This window comes from Punctularia strigosozonata (genome assembly GCF_000264995.1).
Source record: "Punctularia strigosozonata HHB-11173 SS5 unplaced genomic scaffold PUNSTscaffold_22, whole genome shotgun sequence".
NCBI classification, from domain to species: Eukaryota; Fungi; Basidiomycota; class Agaricomycetes; order Corticiales; family Punctulariaceae; genus Punctularia; species Punctularia strigosozonata.
In genome coordinates, this window is record NW_006767454.1 from 257488 (window position 1) to 277429 (window position 19942).

General features: G+C 55.5%; 3 protein-coding genes across 3 annotated transcripts; 1 reads left to right on the plus strand and 2 right to left on the minus strand.

The window, feature by feature from the left end:
- Positions 1-5002: 5002 nt before the first annotated feature.
- PUNSTDRAFT_139302 (uncharacterized protein) lies at positions 5003-6474 on the minus strand (the record flags this gene model as incomplete). Its single annotated transcript, XM_007389000.1, has 3 exons — positions 5003-6088; positions 6146-6390; positions 6432-6474. 3 exons carry the CDS (start codon positions 6472-6474, stop codon positions 5003-5005), a joined length of 1374 nt encoding a protein of 457 aa, XP_007389062.1.
- A 1803-nt stretch (positions 6475-8277) lies between these two features.
- PUNSTDRAFT_77731 (uncharacterized protein) lies at positions 8278-10471 on the minus strand (the record flags this gene model as incomplete). Its single annotated transcript, XM_007389001.1, has 7 exons — positions 8278-8709; positions 8768-8979; positions 9055-9264; positions 9318-9625; positions 9677-9830; positions 9886-10050; positions 10114-10471. Coding segments are annotated over 7 exons (1839 nt in total), but the record flags the coding sequence as incomplete, so codon positions are not given.
- A 1860-nt stretch (positions 10472-12331) lies between these two features.
- Positions 12332-16530, plus strand: PUNSTDRAFT_146929 (TPR-like protein; the record flags this gene model as incomplete). The annotated part of the gene is made up of 7 exons (XM_007389002.1): positions 12332-12529; positions 12587-12732; positions 12784-12940; positions 13001-13045; positions 13099-13121; positions 13174-15997; positions 16048-16530. The coding sequence occupies 7 exons, from the start codon at positions 12332-12334 to the stop codon at positions 16114-16116; spliced, it is 3462 nt and encodes a 1153-aa protein (XP_007389064.1). The 3' UTR covers positions 16117-16530.
- Positions 16531-19942: the final 3412 nt, after the last annotated feature.

The following is a 19942-nucleotide window of genomic DNA, read 5'->3' on the forward strand; positions in this document are numbered from 1 at the left end:
GCGCAAGACGGCTAGCGTTGGCTCGCCATCCGTCGACACACCACATCGTGTCTCGACCAAAAAAAAAAACGCTCCGCCCGCCTTGGAACTGCAAACGGGTTTCCGGACGGGTTACAACCCAAATTGAGCGAATGCTGAGTGCGTCGACTCGATATCGATACGGCGTCTCGATCCGTTGCAACAGAGTCTCGGACGACTAAGCGTCTTTACGGAGCTCACAAGGCGTTGTAAACATAACAAACTCGGGTCCCTCCGACTCGGATGCTCAGACCTGGTGAATTCGGCTCCGATCTTGAAATATCGGCTGCTCGGTTACGGCCGAACTCGGCGACTCAGCCTATGTACGCTCCTCTGACCAGCCATCCGATCTTGCTACATGGCGCGCCGCTCCAGAAGCTGTGTGAAACGCTCCAATGCACCTGTCGTGAATGAACGCACGTCGATCCAGCCAGCATGCATATCCTGATACCAACCGGAGGTCGTATCCCGAGCGGGGTTGCTTCGCGAATGGCCGCACCATGAGGCCGGCTGACGCATCGCTTCATAATCTGAGCGGCGGCGGCAGAGTAGCACGCAGTCCTGGCTGACTACAACGACGAGGCCGGGAAAGATGGCGACATCATTTTTTGCCGACTCGGACGTTAGCCATGCCGTCAAGGAGCCAGGCTGACCTCCTCTCGCCGACTCCGCCCTGCCTCTGTGCTCAAGCTTGCCATGGAAATCGCCGTGGGTCCCGATACCGATTCGGCTCACCATTCTGCCTTCTGGTCAGTAAAGCGAACAGTGTAATAACACGCGCGGTATGAACCCGATGCGTTGTTGTCTGCCCCAAGGGGTTAACCGCCGAAGACGAACCCGCTAGCTGATGAAGCGCCTCGTCAATCCTAGCCCCTGGCCGTGGTTGCCTCGACTAGCAAAGATCGTCGTGGCCTATTCGTGCGGATCAGAGCCCGTCGCATGGGGTAAACGATACTTCGCTCGCAACACTGCGCATGTAAAGGCCGCGTCGTAGCCTTTATCAGTATACATGGGCCGACACATGAGCGAAGTGAAGCGAGATCTGATTTCATGTGCTGATGCGTGCATGATGAGAACGTGTATACTATGATGTCCTATCCCCAGTGGGTGATCCCTTCGGTCGATGGACGGTCTCCGACGGGGATAGAAGCTTCGACATGGGATAAACGAGCATGCAGAGAGCTACTGAGATACCAAGGACGTGAAAATGACCCCTGCCCTTTCCCCGATGTCACTACTCTAGCTTGGTTTTAATTCAAGGAGGACGTTGTCAATCTTCATGGACACCTCGCTTGCGCAGGCTCGCCTCCTCCACCGTCAATTACTTCTTCATCCCAAACGATTTGCGACGCGCGATTGCGAACACAGGGTAATTTTTCTCGCGCGCTTCCTTCACCCGCTCGAGACCCTCGATCCTTTTCTCGAACGGCCATCGCTCGATCATCTCGAGGACATACATCTCCAGCTTTGTAAGAGTCCGCGAAGTGGCAACCCCGATTCGTGGCTCGGAAAGCGAGCGCACGGTGAAGGGTTCCAAGAAGGATTTTATGGATGTCGGACTGAAAGTTTGCGTCAGGTTTCTGTCTCTCCCGGCGGTGACCCGACGCAAGAAACGGTTAGATGCGAGTCGTCGACCAGACTCTGCGACTCCCCATTTTGACGCCTATGACTGCCAAAGTATCGATAGTCACGGACATCCGACATGTATGCGTAATCGAAGATTTGTCTAAACCTCGACGACGCCGTTGTCTACACCTGCGCGTTGGCTACGACTTGCACATTGTTCATTCGTTTCGTCTCGTGAGCACTCGTAGGTAGCCAAATTTGTGGAATAATCGGGAGGAACAAGCCGTTGGTGGGCGATGTTGAATCCAAGTTGGATCCATAAGCTTCAAGGGCGACCATTTCAAAGTCTCGAGGAGCCGTGGTCGTCCATCGAAGCACGAACATTGCCAAGGGCCCATGACATTCTCCGTGAGCGCGCGCACATGGCCTCCTGTGCAGGGAGGGTGTGTAGTGAAGACTGCAAGGAGTAGCGCATATGTCACAAGAGCAGAGTCCGTTCCGAACATATCCCGAATACGTGGGAACGTCTGATTCTGCGACCGATTTGACATTGTCGCGTTGTCATTGTCAGTCACATGATCGACAATGTTCAGTGCCTGAACCGAACATTGTCGATTGTAGGAACATCCTCGATGTTCGTGACGGAGAGATGTTCCGTCACGTTGTAGATACACGTTTGCCGATGTAATATATAAGGACGTGTCACCGTTCCATCGAAGTTCCTCCACATACATTCACGCCACCCAATCACTCGCATTATCACTCGCATTATCACTCTCTTTTATGTCAGGCAATCGACGTACGTTAACTCAACCTTGCAAGTTGATGGCTGTATACTCATTCATCACAGGGCGCGGAGGCGAGCCTTGTGCTACGTGTCAGGACAGTGACCGTAATCAGGCTTGCAAATATAACCTGTGCCGGTCCTGCTGCGTCAAGACCGCAACCTTCGCTTCTGCACAAAACGCGCAGCGCGTCAGGTGTCCGGTTGCACGGCATAACCCAGCACCAGGCAACGTACGGACAGTCCCTCAGAGTGCAGATCCCGTACCTACGACTGCGGCACCGGGTTCAAATGGTGCTCTGGTTACAGGTACGACATGAACTATTGCACTCATGCCCTTTTCGGCCCTGATACCTCATGTGACGCAGTCACTCTGCCAACCGTCGACTGCGCTACGAATCCTGCGACACTTGTCGCATCTGCACCTGCTGTCCATGCGCAACCAATGCGCCTCTATCACGAGATGCCGGGATACAACGTGCCGCGGCGGCAGACGGAGTGGCAGCAGCACAAGCAAACCGCTGAGGAAGCAAAGGAAGATGCTAAATATGCTGTACATTTGGCCATATGGACGGCGGTGCGTTTGTTCAGTCTTTCTTGTACTGGATTTCCTGACATCATGTGTTGGTTCCGTAGCTGCATAAGGCATCTACCTTGATTGATTTAGTAATACCTTCATATTCCAAGCTGAAGTTTCAGAATCACACCATGCTTGTGCCTTTATTGAAGGATGTCACGTTCATTCAGTATTATAACCCGTCTGTTGATCGCTGGGTTACCCAGGATCCAGACACCATCTTCAAGTTTGAGGATGGTGCACGTACTGCTTTGTTACGCATTGTACCTGGAGATATCCGCACAGCAATCGTATCAAAGGAGGACTATGCTGCGTACGAGGGTGTGTTTGATTCATGTAGGTTAAGATACATCCGGGTCTAACATGCAACACTCAGGTCTCGCCGATGCTGTTGATTCCATTTGTCCAGCTCGCAGAATGCGGCCACTGTCTCCATCGAGTGGCGATGTTCCTGCTCCCAAACGCCATAAGCGCGTGCACTCATCGCCGGGTCTTCTCTCTCCGTTTTCCGTGTCACCGGTGTCAGAGTACGCGCTGGAGCTCCTAGGAGAAGCGCGGATCCCCCGGGACGGCGGTGGAGACGCTGTCGCACAAGGCAGGGAGGCAACTGAGTATATATACGAAGATACGAGGGGGAATACACATACCTGTTGCACAAGGCAGGGAGGCAACTGAGAGAACAAGTCTGGGTTGCTCCCTGGTGCGACAGGCGACTATATAGTAGATGAGTAATCCATCAACGCAACGAAAGATGGTCCAATGAGAGAAGGGGAGGGTCCTCGGGTGCCCGACACGTGACCGGTGGACCGGCCTAGGAAGGCCGCGCGAGTGCGGAGGCCCTAGGAGCGCCGAGCGACGGAACGAAATAGGGGAGATGCCAAAAGGAGGGCGCGGGAAGCCTAGGAGGGCGTGGGAGAGCGCGACCGAATAGGGAGACGGAAGTATTAGGGGGCGTGGGAGAGCGCGACCGAATAGGGAGACGGAAGTATTAGGGGAAATGAACGAAATGGGACAGAAGCGGAAGCAGAAAAAGAGAACAATGAGACATGAGGCGAGTGTGGGAGCCGTGCCCTGACAACCGGCTTCAACTCGGACTCACAGACCAGATTCTTTCTGGAGCTCAGACCCTGTCACGGATACACTGTCATCCCCACCCGTTTCTGATTGTTCCGAACTCGATGCGTTAGTCGGAGCTGCTCCTTGCTTATCACGGATTCCAGTTGTGTCCGGCTCATCGGTAGCAGCTCGCGCTCAGCCTCCGAACCGGATCCATACCCCAAGGCAGTCAAATCACGCACATACTAGGTCTATGTCACGCTCGCACATGCACAAGGATATCCCTCTCTTTCCCTCAGGGTACACATTTGATTCCATTTGGGATGGGATGTGTAATGTAGCCTTCGCCGAGCGGGTAAAAGGGGTCGGGAAGCAAAACCGTGCAGAGGCTATGCAGAAACAGTGGCCAGGTCATGTATGGAGTGGCAGAGGACACTCCTCGTATCAGCGGGTTCGGCGCCAACTTCGTCAAGGCGACGAGCACATGTGGGCAGGTTTTCGAAGCTCCAGTCGATTGTTTGCAGACTACCAGGTGCAATTGAAGAAAGCCGGTCGTGATCACGATGAATCACCGCAAGTCTCGCTTCCATGGGAGGCTGACTTTGGCGAATCTTCCTCATCCCCTGCACCCAGCACACCAAGGGCTGCAGATCCTTCACTGCAGCCATACCTTATGCCTCCGCTAATGGTCCAAGAGTTGGGTGGAGCCATTGAACTATATGTATCTTCCCCTATTCCCATCATACCTGGTAATGCGCCTGCAGGACTTGACGACTTCAGCTTTGATCTTGGCGCCTCCGGAGAAAATAACAACTTCAGCTTACTATCTAGCACAGACTTTGATCCTATGGATCCTATGGCACTGTTACAGGAGTTTATTGACTGGGACCCAAATACGGATCCCACAAATCACTAATATACTTAGAATCGGCATCTCATTAATGACTCGGCACACTACATGTACAGTTAATCTATGAAACAAATTATCATAATCCTTATTTCTACCCCGAACTTGAGATCATACTTATTGGTGACAGTGTCAGCGGTGGAGTGAATGCGTTGGACGTGCTGCTGGTGCCCATCGGGGTCGACGTGGCTGAAGGGAGGCCGTTGGAGTACGGCGGCGGCGCGGCGGATGTAGCGGCTGGCCAAAAGGCCTGCGCATACATTGACGTCGACGAGCAACTCGACTGATTGAGCCTCGCAACGCAGCCTTCAGGCACAGAGGGCAGCGACAGAGAGGGCAAGATAGCTGCACGTCCAAGAGATCGTCCGATGTTCGGCAAGGAGCAGACATTGGGATTCGGGGGTGCAAGCACGACAGAGTCGATGGCCTCCGTGACGGAGGGCACCGCGTTATCCCTACCCGCCCTCGCGAACAAGTTGCTCTCGCTGCGGCATCTGCCAACCGCGCGTTTGCCCAACACGGACGCGTTGACGCCGCCCGGAAGTTTACCGACCCATAAGCGCCACTTGAGAGCGCTGCCAAGGGCGCGCTCGCATCTGCCAATCTCGCGGGGGGGAAGGCCGGCAAGGCGGGCCCATGCCTTGTTCGAGTAGGTCCTGTCCAGGGCGAATTTGGAGGCGAGGATGAGCGCGGCTAGGAAGGTGCGGCGCGGGCAGAGGAGGGTGCTCGGGAGCGGGGGGAGAGGCGGGAGCATCGTCTGGGACGCAGACGTCGAAGAGGTCGAGAACGCGTCGACGTTGCTTGGTTTGGCGAGGGTGAACGGTTCGGCACTGAAGCTGGCGGCACGTGCTGGACCCGCGGGGCGTTCGTCGTCCGCGATGCGGATGGTATCGCACCCTTCGGATCGCGGTGTGCACATCTGTAGCTGGACAACGTAACATTCGGTCTTGCCGTCGCCGCTGATTGCGGTCTTCTGCGCCTTGTTGACATCGTCCACGTTGATCTGCTCGTTGTCGGTCAGTATCTCGACAGTGATGCGTCCCTCCATCGGCGTCGCGTCAGCGTCGCCTAGGCCGGCCTTCTCGCGTGCGACGAGTTCCGGAATCTTGGGTCGCACGGCGGTGATGCAGCACAATGCAGTCTGGAGGACAGTCGCGGAGGTCTTTGAGCGGCGGAGAACCTAGAGGACAAATTGTCGGAGAGGGACAAGGGGCGCGGTGGAGCTGCCGGTCCCGACGGGTGTCGGTGTTGCGGAGGCGGAGGGGGGATTCGGTGGTGCGACGTGCAGCTGGTAGGCCGGCGACCGCGTATGGGGCGAAATCGGGGACGACAGCTGCATGTTCAGATTCCGAGGTCGAAGGGAGGGACCAGCAGCAGCTGGTGTCGATGGCGCGTCAGCCGCGCGAGCGTGTCCAGACGTCTTGAATACCGCGGGTATATCGTCTTTGGGCCATATGTCCGCGAGGGACTCGACGGCTTGGTCTGAAAGAAGCAGACAACAAGGCTAATTAGCAAGCTTGAACGTGCGAAAGGAATGAAAATATGAACGATGATGTAGGCAGGCATGGGGGGTCGAGCGAAGAAGCACCCTGGCGAGCAGTGCCACCCACGCCGTTTGAAAAAGGGCAAAAAGGTTCAACGACTCACCGACTAGTCCGTTGACGAGGCGCACGCGGTGGATTTCGCGGAGTTGGGCGTGGACATCGCGCGGTTGAGGTTGTTGAGGGGTGGGATTTCGTGGGTCACAGAGGGAGGAAATTGGTTTCGTTGTAATTGGGGATGAGGGAGATACTGTTACACATGATGCAGGCGTGTTTAGGAATTGTTGAGGGTGAGTGTGAGGGGTGGATCGAGCGGAAGACGATAACTGAGCTGCGTAGGGTTGCCAACGCGCCCGGGAGCGAGTGGCTCCCGGGCCGCAGTGGGCGAGTGACTGTGAGATGGCATGCATATCGTTTGAGGGGTGGTGCATAGAGAGACTAGGCGAGAAGTAGTAGAGACTAGAGTATACGCGGGCGGAGTAGTCGGATTATTCAGATGGTAGCATTGGCGACGACGGTGGGGGTGGACTTGATAAGGGTGACAAAACCAGACTCTATGAGGACTGTGTGGGGCTTGAGGGCGGCGATGAGGGCGATCGGACTGGGCATGCGGGTGATGTGTTGTGAGCACATCTTGACTCAGTGGAAGGTGGGCGGATCTGCTCCGGGTCGGGGACCTGGAGGGAACCGCTAAAGGGGTCCTTTTTGTGACCGCGAAGGAGGAGTGGGAACGCTGTCGACTAGATCAATAAGCTGGTAGAGGCTGCGAGGACGTGCCCATGCCCCGAGCATCATACCTCTGTATAGCCTACTCCTGGGGGCCTACGCAATGCGCCATCGCCGTACGTCTATGCCGTGCCTATTGCCGTACATCTGTGCCATGCGCAATCGCCGGGGCACGTCGGATGATGAGGGCCCAGCGCGCGTTGGATGGCGATGGCCCGGGGCACGTTGAATGACGACGGCCCATGGCGCGTTGGATGCCCGGGACACGTTGGATGGCACTGGCCCGGGGTGCATTGGATGGTGAGGGCCGGGGGTTATGTTGGAAAGCGAGGGTTTGACCTTGGACATTACTGAGGTTACGGCGTGCGCGAGGTTGGGCGCATCCACGTGTGCGGGGTTGAGCGCGTCGCCATGAGCGTGTTGGGCTTGCACGGCGTTGAGCGAGTTGGCGTGCATGGATTTGAGTGTGTCGGCATGCGCGGCTGCACCCAAACGGGGTCACATGTGCATAATGACCGCGTTGTGGACGCGTCGCATTGACACGTCCAGTGAGCATATAAATACAGTACCGACTGCACACCCAACGGTATCCTCTCCCCTTTTTTCACGCAGACGTGCCCGAGGGTGGACGGTGGATTCCCTGAAAGCCCAAGGTTGCCTCCGTCTCGCACCCGCACCTACTGACTCCGGACATGTCCAATTATATTTCAATTATATTCACTTGACTTAGACAGAACTGTGTGCATTTGCCGGTATCTCTTCGCCGTGTGTACCCCATGTTGCCATACGTGCACGTTGCACTGTGGGCGGTTTGACCGCCTACGGCGCAAGCATACCACAGCCATGGAACACCTGCAGTATGGGATGTAATGCCTGCGGTGTTGGCGGATGTGCATCACAGACGGGTGTGATTCTGTTACCTTTGAGTCCGCTTGCACGTACCACTTACCTGTTGTATGCAACACCTTCAGCATTGATATCAAGATATCAATGCATGCACAAGTAATGTGTGATGTACCGTGACGCGGGTCCGCACACTGTGCGAGAGCATATATCGCATTTGATGATCGCTATTCTAGTACATAGTTATGATAGTCATATACTAGGATAACAATACTTGCCGGTCTATATGATGAGGATTGGCGTTTCGACCCACTAGCTCATGCACTACTAACCGGTTGTGGTGTTTTATCATCTCATCCAAGAAAAAATCGTAGCGGTCATCTCGCATCTCCCTTACCATAGCAGCAAATCCGTCAAACCATGCATTCGTCATCTCTGCTGCAGATGAGTTGAATCTCCACTTTGTTCCTACTATAAGATCCGGAAATTGCGCCGCATTGCAATAGCGGCCACAGAACTCATCCGACTCCTTGTGCTTGGACTTCATGTGAAATACGTCGACAGGGAGGGCACACCGGTCAAAATGATGGTCTTGGGCCGTCATAAGACGCTTCTTCAGCAGACAGGCGGTATCGTAGAATATCACTTGAGGTACCGAACGCTCGGTAGGGAACGTCGCATGTAGGAATTGCTTGATGTATGTATGTTAGTTATCTGCGGCATCCGTGTCTGACGCAGATAGGGCTTACCCGAACACCATCGATTCCTTCAGAGCCAAAGAATGTTGCCCGCGAGAGGATAACACCGCATGTAGCAACACAGAGTTGCTCGTTGTGTGTCCGACGACGACCAAACCTTGCTTTTGGGATGGTATTTCCAGCTTCATCTTTCTCAGAACAGTCCTGAGCGCCGCCGTCAGGTTGAATGTCCATGATAACATCGGCGCGGGATAACAGATCATCTGTAGAAACAGACCCGATGGCCTGCAAGCGCTTCCGTAGCTGAAACATGGCACTGCGTCGCTCATCTCCTGCACTCTCCAGGGCACGATGCTGTGAGATTGCACAAGTCTTGAAAGGTTCCTCGCACGACGCCGTGCAGCCCACAACTGCGCATATCTTGCTTTGCGAGTCATGTACTAGGCAGAATCGAGCACGCTGAGTGACCAGAGGCTGCTTACAGTCATGGACACTGCAGCACGGGTGTCCTATCTGAACGCCATCGATGACAACCGCTCGCATGATATCTGAGAAGTTATTCTTGTGGGGAAATCACAAGGACATAAAAACAAAGGCGTACGGTTTGGCTCCTTGAAATCCATGCAGAGTTTACAGACATGGTTCCATTCTTCCTGCCCAATACCCATCATCATCAAGTTGCGCACACGTAGTGCAGTGTTCAGGCGATCAGCCTGAGACACATCATTATCTACAATGAGCTGAGACTGATGCTCGAAATGGTGGTCCTTTAGCGAACACAGAAAGAAGGAATCCCAGACCAGCTCGCTCGTCATGGAGGGCCGGACAGGCCAGTCGTCTGGAAAGCAGCCAGAAGTGCGTGCACCATGTTCGAGTTTGTAAATGCGAGCGTTGTTCGTTGCGGACACCCTGATTCCCGATCAGCTTTGAGCGGTCAATTCCACAATGTTTTTTACATACCATGCACAGACCATAGAGTCCCTGAACCTCCGACACACTGATTGTTCGATGTAGACATGCGTGGCCACATGGATGAAAGGCGGAACTCCTCGGTGGTAGACGCGCACTTTTCGGTCAACAACATAATATGTCGGATAATATCGTGTAAGGCAGCCTTTACCGATCATGTTAGAAAGGTCACGAACACAGTGCTGCCTGACGCTACTCACGAGGACACCTTGCAGAGTGTGACCAGGCCGGCAGGGCACCCCATTCCCGCGTAAAGACCACAACACGCATCGGAATCTCGCGAGCAAGCTCCATTTGTACCCTACAACGTACTTGACAGCGAGGGTCCAGGCATCCTCGCTCCCTCGGATAGAATTCGTATGCGCCTAAGGCATATGTTCATGGAACTTGAATGGAGCAGAAGAGCTGATAGATCACGAGGTACATACTGATCCCCAAATCCACGCCGTGGCGAAGGAATATATCAAGAAGGTCGCCCGCGATAGGCAACAGCTCATCGCTGTGAGAGCCACAGGCATCCGCACTTTCCCATATCTGATCGCGGAGTACGGACCAGCACCGTACAACCAAAGCTTCGCTGGCATGCAGAGCCCGGCATAAGAACTGCACGATCTCCGGCGGAAGGTGCAAAGGTGCTCCTGACCAAGATGCTGAACATGACCAAAGTAGGCGCGACTTGAGATGGGTCGTTAGGCGGATGAAGAGCACGAGAGACGAGAGTGAGAGTGTGCCCATCAATAGTGGATCGGTGGCGATCAGTGTTGTGAACTGGCTAAGTAGCATATTGCAAGCCAATATGCTGTTGTGCACACAGTGCAATTCAGCGTAGAAGTACGGCTGAGCACGGGGGGTAGAGAAACAGCTCAGGGGTTACTAATTCGTAGCACGAGGTATATAACAGGGACGAAAGGGCGCGGTCGCCACGTGTTGTTGTTGAGAATGCAGGACACCGTGATGTAACCAGCCCGCAATCCGATCATGTCAGTGGGAACGTTGGAAGCTATTGTGCAAGAATCCGACGAAGCAACACTGACAATGTGATATTGTGGGACAAGGTGCGTGATCAGACATCTGACGTACATCACTAGTATCAACGACGAGCTGGGACTGCTGGTCGAGATGGTAATCCTTCCGCGAACGTAGGAGGAACAGGTTCAAGACGAGCTCGCTACTTGCAGTGGGTCGGGTAGGCTAGTTTTCCGAGAAGCGGCCGGAAGTGCGCGCACCGTGTTCAAGTCCGTAAATGCGAGTGTTGTCTGTTATGGACACTCTGATTCTTGTCAGCTTCGAACGGTACATCCGGCAAGGCACCGTGCGTACCACGTACACACCATGAAGTCCCTGAGTCCCCGGCACATGTACGCCCGCTCCTCGCGTTCGCGCTCCTCCGTGTTGACCTTGGCCTCGAGCGGCGAGCCCTGCTTGAAGTAAAACTCGGACGGGAAGGGGTTGTGCAGCGTGCGCTGGATGCGCTGCTGGAAGGCATAGTAGGCGCGTTCGAATGTCGTCGGCGCTGCGTAAATATCACAACACGTGTCGAAATGTTGCCAGCAAGCTCCAATTATGAACTGTGATGTACTAAAAATGAGGGCAATGCATCCTCGCTCCCTAAGGTCACATTATTACGGGCCTCCGGCACTGAGTAGATGTCAGAGCAAGCGAACAAGCCAACAGATGCTGATACATACCATTGCCCAACTCCAGATCACGTTTATGGTACGAAGTCCGGCCGGAGACGCAAAGTGCGTTTGATCAAGACGTAGAATGCGACCAAAGTAAACGAGGCTTGAGTTAATCGTCAGGCGGATGAAGAGTTCAAAAGACGAGAGCGGAAGTTAGCGTTGGGCTGGTGGAGTAGCATAGCGTGGGCCGAGGTGCTGTCGCCCGTAGAGAAAAAAGGACAGCATTGTAAGGGCGTTGTGTGCAAGAAGCTGGGGGACACGATCTCGTAGGACATGCTATATACCAACGGCGAGAGGGCACGGTCGCCGTGCGTTGTTGTTGACAATGTCAGGACCGTGTGACATTGACAATGTGACCGACCCGCAGTGCGACAATGTCAGTGGAAAGGTTCTCGGCTATCCTGCAAGAATCTGACCAAGCTACATTGACAACGCGACATTGTTAAACAGGGCGCAGAATCAGACATTCTGGAATACGTGGACGAGAAGAAGAATCGACGAAGGTTCCTCGGGCATCCTGAGCGAGTGATTCAATGAAGGGCTGTGCGATTTCGGCCAAATTAGGACAAGCTGCACAGCCGCCACGAGCGAGTGGCCAAAGTTCATTGGGGTTACATATTGGTTACATACTTCGAGCTGCATCGACCCGAAATCCGCTCGACACCATTGATCAATGGAATTATGGACTATTCTGCTTAATTCCGAACTGCACTTCGCCCCGCCTCAATATCGAATGCATTGCTTGACAGCAGAGCCTGACGTTCTGGACCGCCCGTTAACCTGTGCAGGTTTCCCGAAGCGTTGAGCGCTGAACAGCATTGCATAGTTCTTGAGACCGAAACTGGACCCATGTAGGCGCTTGTGCGTGCTATACACGTGTCTTCGGTTTGCTCAAGTACTCTGCCTTCGCCTCGTTCCTCTCGTTCCATCTTCTCCTCCCGTACATCTCAAGACACCAGCTCCAATGGTCAGCCCATCAAGACGGACGACCCGGCGCAGACAGCCTGATGACGAATGGGAGGCCAATCCTCACGTCGACCAGGCTATCCGACAGGGCAAGACCGCCCTGTCTCTACTCGAAGCTATAACCGAGGGCATATTCATATGCGAGCCACTCAAAGGTGCGGTCAAGCTGGCGAAGGAGCTGCTCGAAATGGTGGAGGTGCGTTGCGGAATCTCTGAAGATATTTGTCCACTGAGTCCGATATTCGTCCCTCAGAAGGTCCGCAAGAACCAAGAGGAGTGCAAGGACTTGGCGGACGACGTCTTCATGCTGATGGAAGTAATCCTTGAACTTCTGAAAGGAAGGCAAGACGACGAGATACCCGCGCGGTTGAAGACCTACCTCGTCGATGACGTGTACAAGTGCGTTTCCTTCTGCTCGATGACACGACACGTCGTGACGACTTTGCATAGCACGCTGCTCAAAATCAAATCCGACCTCGAGCCGCTGATACTCAAAAAAGACTTCTCCTTCAAGGCGTGGCGAAGGGCGCTTCTCAGGCGCGAATATGTGGCGGATCAGCTATCTGGGCATAGGAAGAAGATCACCGGCTGCCTCCAACGATTCAACGTGCGCCGTTTGCTCTTCGGCTGACGACAAAAACTGACGTCGCTGTTGGTCGATCCTCAGCTTGCCATCGTCGCTGATATCAGGATGGAAATGCATGCCCCCGTGGTCGGTGTCCTATCGATCGTGCCTTCGCATGCTAACGACGCCCTCATTCCCAGCCGTCCACTTCCGCCCTACCCAGGTTCGATGTTTTGCGCATGTGTAGAAGACGCCTTTCTCATATTAGCCTATAGACTACAGATATCATCCGTCGTGCCTCGTCCGCCAAAGTACTTCTACGGACGAGACGATATCGTCGATGACGTGGTCCAGAAGCTCGCGAGCGAAACGCAACATCACGTAGCTCTCCTCGGTACCGGCGGAATCGGCAAGACGTCCGTTGCGCTCTCGATCCTCGAGCATCCGGACATCAAACCTCGGAACCGCTGTTGTTTCGTGCCGTGTGATACCCTGCTTTCGGCCTCGGCTCTCGTCCTTGCCATTCTCCAGGTTCTGGGCGGTAGCTCAGGTGAGGGCGACACCATGGAAAGGCTGATCGGGTGCATCAAGGCCGTGGGCCCGGTCGTCCTCGTCCTGGATAACTTTGAAAGCCCGTGGGACGCTGGAGGAACCCACGACTCGCTGACGAAGGTCCTCAGCTCCCTCTCGTCCCTTCCCGGGGTCCAAATCGTCTTGACGATGCGAGGGAACCATCCACCGGCCAACGGAGGCGTTCAGTGGACCCCTGTTCAACTTGGTCCTTTGGATGCGGAATCAGCGAAAGCGCTCTTTCTAACCATGTGTCCGGACACCAAACCCGCCGAATATACAGACATGGACGCATTGCTTGAGAAGGTTGACGGTTTACCGCTTGCCATCGATCTCCTCGCGAAGCAGAAGGGGATACTTCCTTGTTCCTTCTTGCTACGACGATGGGAATCGCAATCTACCGCACTGCTCACCACGGAAACGCGATCTCCGACGCGATTAACCAGTCTAGACGTCTCGATCAAGCTGTCGCTGAACTCGGAGATGATGAAAGCGGCTCCAGATGCCCTCACGCTGCTGGCGGTCATCTGTCGCTTGCCCGATGGCGTCGTCGGAGGTTCCGATCAACTGGTCAAGATGAACCTCGGCCTCGAGGTCCACGAGGCGCTCGCGGCGCTTCTACGCAGTGCGCTTGCATACGTCGCCCCTGGGGGTTTCATCAAGGTGCTTTCTCCGATCCGTCAGCACGTCATGGCCCATCACGACCTGCCGCAGCCAAAATATGACTCACTCATGCAATATTACGTCAACCTCTTAGACAAATATGGGTCGGTTTCACCTGGCTATGGCGATTTCAAGCAGGCGTACGAGGCTTTGGTTCCGGAAACAGGCAATATCATCTACTTGTTCACGCAAGAGCTCCGGCAGGCTCGAAGATGCACACATGGTGTTGCTCAGGCCGCGTACATGTTCTCCCGGTTTCAATGCTACACACGGCATTCGACCGAGCTCATCGACGAACTACTCAATCAACGGCCACAATATAGAATGAAAGTTTCTCGAGTAAAGCGAATTGTGATCAGGAGAAACGGGTGGAGGGTTCCCCTTGCGCAGGGACTCATGTCCAGGGCGAGACTCTTGATGAATATGCATGAATACGCAGCAGCGAAGGATGATTTGACTGCTGCGCTTGTTGAAACAAGCAGAGCCAGGGATCGAGCAACAACAGCGCTTTGCCTGGAGATGTTCGGCGACATCCACCTCATGCAGAACGAGTACCCCCAGGCGATAGAAAAGCTCACCCGGGCCCATGACGTGAACACTGAGATCGGACACCGACAGGGCGTGGCGAATTGCCTGAAAAGCTTGGGCGAGATCCATCGCATGCAGAACGAGTACCCCCAGGCGATAGAGAAGCTTACTCGGGCCCACGACGTGTACTCCGAGATCGGACACCGATTGGGCGTGGCGAATTGCCTGAAAAGCTTGGGCGACGTCCATCGCATGCAGGACGAGTACCCACAGGCGATAGAGAAGCTCACCCGGGCCCACGACGTGAACACCGAGATCGGACACCGACTGGGCGTGGCGAATTGCCTGCAGATCTTGGGCGAGGTCCATCGCGTGCAGAGCGAGTACCCCAAGGCGATAGAGAAACTCGCCCGGGCCCACGACGTGTACTCCGAGATCGGAGACCGACTGGGCGTGGCGGGCTGCCTCTCAAGCTTGGGCGACGTCCATTACATGCAGAACGAGTACCCCCAGGCGATAGAGAAGCTCACCCGGGCCCACGACGTGTCCTCCGAGATCGGAGACCGACAGGGCGTGGCGGGTTGCCTGAAAAGCTTGGGCGACGTCCATCGCATGCAGGACGAGTACCCCCAGGCGATAGAGAAGGTCACCCGGGCCCTCGACGTGTACTCCGAGATCGGAGACCGACAGGGCGTGGCGGGTTGCTTGGAAAGCTTGGGCGACATCCATCGCATGCAGGGCGAGTACCCCCAGGCGATAGAGAAGGTCACCCGGGCCCACGACGTGTACTCCGAGATCGGAGACCGGCTGGGCGTGGCAAATTGCCTGCAAAGCTTGGGTGAGATCCATCGCATGCAGGGCGAGTATCCCCAGGCGATAGAGAAGCTCACCCGGGCCCGCGAAGTGTACTCCGAGATCGGATCCCGAAGGGGCGTGGCAAATTGCCTGCAAAGCTTGGGCGACATCCATTACATGCAGGCCGAGTACCCCCAGGCGATAGAGAAGCTCACCCGGGCCCACGACGTGTACTCCGAGCTCGGAGACCGACTCGGTGTTACAGGCTCTCTGCAGAGCTTAGCAGATATTGATCGTGTCCAAGAGCGGTATGATCAAGCCGCGGAGAAGCTAGGACGCGCTCTTCACCATGCTTCAAGCATCGGGCATCGCTATAGGATCGCTTGCTGTTACATGTACATGGGCTTACTCGATCGCGATCAGCGTCGTTATGCCGAGGCTGTTGAGCATATCACGACCGCTCAGGCAATGCTCACGGAGATCGGACAAGAGGGCAACGCGGATTATTGCTCAGGTCTCCTTCGTGAGATTCACGAGCTCACGGTGAGATTGCGTTCGCTTGCGATATCCCTCCGCCTCTGACCCGCGTCTAGATCTCGCAGGATGAAGGTGGCGAAGGGCCCGTGATAGCCTCCCACGCGCGCGACGCGACGACGACTTAGAAGAATGTACGACACTTCTGTCATCGACATTTTCTACCCGTGCGCTGCTACCAAGTCGATGTTCCCCGTTACTCTGCGGTTGCTTAGAGCACTCGCGCTATGCGCTTTGAGCGCCGTGCAGATGTTCCGGGTGGTTTCTACGAAGTCCTGTCCAATCATGTAACCAAGTTTTCTCTGACTTGCGGAACCGGGTAGAAATCGTGTACCACATTACTAGATGCCTTGACATTGTCGTCGTGGATTGTATTACTCGCCGTATGCGTCGTAGCTTACTTCCCTGTGTATGCCGAACTTGCAACGATCTCATCCGCAACTTGGCAGAGCTTCGTGAGTGGGTGCCCCGGGCTGGCTTGGGAAACGGCGGCGCTCTCGCAACAGATCGACATGGACTTGCAGGTTTCGAGGCGACGGCGGCGGCGCAGAGTTGGCGATCTGTTGTGACCACCGGCGAACGCGTATGGCGGCGTGTTCGCGTCGTGTCGTGAGCAATCTCGCATGAGCTTGTGGACGGGCATATGGGTGCTATTTAATTTTGAACGGATGCCCCTATGGAAGATGGACGATCGCCCGGATCATCCAGAAGGAGTTGTTGAGGGTTTAAACGTTTATGGCTTACCCGCCACTGGATAGCACGAAACTGGACGCAGATGGGGCCGTCGTCATCTGGATCCACGACGTTTAACGACGAGCGTAGCTTTGACCACATTCTGCCCGCGTCGCGGCGGCGAGGTGCTATGATATCCGCGCCTCGATGATCCTCCGTCTCGCGACTGCTTAGCAGCGCCCGGTTGGACCGTTCACGGCAAAGCTTCGAGTGCCGTCGCGATCCTCTTCAGCTCATTATCCGAGGTTGCGAACGACGATGACAATGGGCACGGCGTGTCGGCTAGCAACGCGAGCATAAGAGAGCGGGCGCTATATAGACGTTGGTCGAGCATCGATTCGGCTGGGGTTCTTCTGCCTCGCATTGTCATCGACCCGTCGCAAGAAGCCCGCAAGCCCCAGGCCCGCAGGCCGCAAAGGCGATTGGCTGTCCAAATATGGTAACACGGGTGGCGCTATCTCAGTCGAAAGGTTTTGGCAGAGCGCTGTTCTTTTGCCTGGACTGTCGCGTTCGCCGTTTGAGTCCACCTCCGCGCTTGGTGCTGTTCAGATCCACACCCGCATTCCACGGAACTCCCCTTTCTCATCGCTCGCGGGGTCCTCTATGCTCGTCAACCAGATGCCCTCTTCGAGACCGCGCCGTACCTTTCCCATCCTCCCCGGGACATATAAGTATTAGCGCCAAATGCATGGATGGCGGAGCTTCCGTAGACGCAAGATACCGGCTTCAGAAGTACATCAGGTCCCTCAGGCGGACGCGGGCCCAATAACTCACATGGATCGCGTCAGATGGACGATCTGGCCGTCATCCGCGTCGCTGCTCGTGCACTATTCTCGTCTACCGCCGTCTCCAGCGTTCGTCTCGGGAACGCCTTCCGGTCTTGTTGTTCTAGTAAATTACCATTCATAGGCTATCTATACGGGATGAGACCCATTGACCCTTCGACCCAGTCTGTCATTCATCATGAACGATACCGCTTCAAAGCCGCAAGCACCTTGGCCGCCACCTGCCCATCGGTCTCTCTTTCCAGGGCCTCCTGTTTGCTTCCACTCCGTTTGACATGACGACGCATCAACCTCTCCTCTCCAAGCGAGCCTGCATAGACCCGGTGCATCACGCTTCCCACCCTCCTATCTTCCAGCTTATCATGCCCCCTGCCCTCTCAGACAGTAAAACTTGCGTCCAACCCTTGACCCGTGACCCGGACCGGGCAGCGGAGCGATATGAGGCGATCCCAGGCAGCCATTTCCAGTCACTGTTGCGAGGACGTCCCAAGGAGAGGCACGGGCTACGAAAGCTTCCCCCGGGCGCCGTACGCCTCACACTCGGACTTGGACAAGACAGCATGCATGCTGTTTTTCTTCGTGCTGGGCTGCACCGAGTACCCGGGTTTGCGCACACCGCCTTCCCGTTGGACAAACGTTCCCGTGATCGATGCCACGATACGGAGGACACCACGCTCAACGATGCGGCGACGCCTCTCGTCGATCAGCCCGTAGGAAGTGGGCAAGGTGGGATGGCAACATCGAAGATCGTAACGGATCGTACCACGAATCGCGGCGCGGCTTCGCTTTGGCCGACGCGATTCTGGGGGTTATCTGGTGGCCTACGAGCAGCGGCAGCGGCAGCGGTACCGACGCGACTTCGGCGCTGACGAGCTCGTCTGCTCGTCTGGACTCTGCAGATGGTTCCACGCGACGACCGCACGCTATCGATCCAAGTATGCGACCTCTACACCCCGAACACGAGCAAAATCGAGTCGGACGTTGTCTTGGAGAGGCTCGGCGTTATGCACGAGAACGTGGCTGGACCTCGCCGTCTGCCGCCACTGTGTCGGGAGAACCGACGGCACAAGGCATCGTATGTATATAGATAGACCAATGTCGTCGCAGGAGAATCGATCGTTTTGCTCGAAAGACGAGGCAAACCTTACCCCGGACGCGCCTCGAGGTCGAACATGCAATAAATGCAAATGGAATTCTCGGAAACTATCTTACACGCGGCTTCAGGTCGAAGCACGTTGTGTATCGCGGGCAGTGCAGCATCCCTTCCCGGAATCGCAGACATGCATCGATATTTGGCATATATACGCACATGTCCAGTCCTTAGGAACAGGAATGCGTAGCGGAGTGAGAACTCCAGTGCAGGATGGGGCACGTCTGTCCTCGAAGGTTGTCCACGACAAGGGCGTAGCGTCGGGACTCCGAACATCCTTGGTGCGTTGGGCAGCCCAGCGGAGGCGGGCACGAGTTGTCGGTGTCGTCTGCGTTCCTTGAAGCTACCGCTCGGCCAGAACTAGCGTCGACGTTCCTGCTCATGACATCCGGAGCCGCTCGTGATACAGAGCGTAGATCTGATATGGGCTGGAACGTGGGTTTGGACAGGCGAGTTCGGAGGTGAATAGGCGTGCTCGGTGGCCCATATCATCGAACGACACCCGCGACTCACCTGCGTGATGAGGCCCACGGCCGCTTAAGCAATGGTCTTCGGCGGCATCCAATACGCAGACATGATTGAACTCGTAGAAACACTCCAAAATTCGGCGACGCGATAGCCTCTAATCGTGTATAACCTGGGGACTTTGTCTCCACATCCTCCCGTGCGACGTGGTAGACGCGTTAAATCCCTGGTAAGCACGTTAGAGAAAGTTGGTCACAGCACCGGTAGCACACGTCATGAGTTTGCCAGAAAAAAGTATCCCTGTCAGCTCATTGCCGAGAGGTGGATGCAACGAAGACTAGGCTCGACGCGATTGAAGGTAGCCGCGACTACATGGCCCTCGCGCCTGTGATCTACACGCAAAGACATGGTAAGCATCGACAACACCGTACATCGAACGTATGTTTGACTCGCCTCCTTGTCCACGCACCGTCCCCCCCCCCCCCCCCACCGTGGGCCAGACGCGGATCGTGCCCATGGAAGCTCTCCGCCCCTCGACGACGTGATTGCCCCTCGCAACTTCACACCACGCCGTGCCCGTCACTTCCTCCCGTGCGGTCTGATGCGGACGCCGAACGTTCCCGTGAGGATAACACCAGGTGCAGGAACGACCGGATCGAGGGGCGGGGTAAGACAGAACAAGCCTGAAGAAGAGACCGTCCGACTCGAAAGCGCCTATCATTCCATTGTTCTTGTGCGCGTATGCCACAGCCATGACTATCCAGAGAACATCGGGTCGCCGAGGTGGGCACTCACTGGGAGGCGACGAATACAGAAACACAT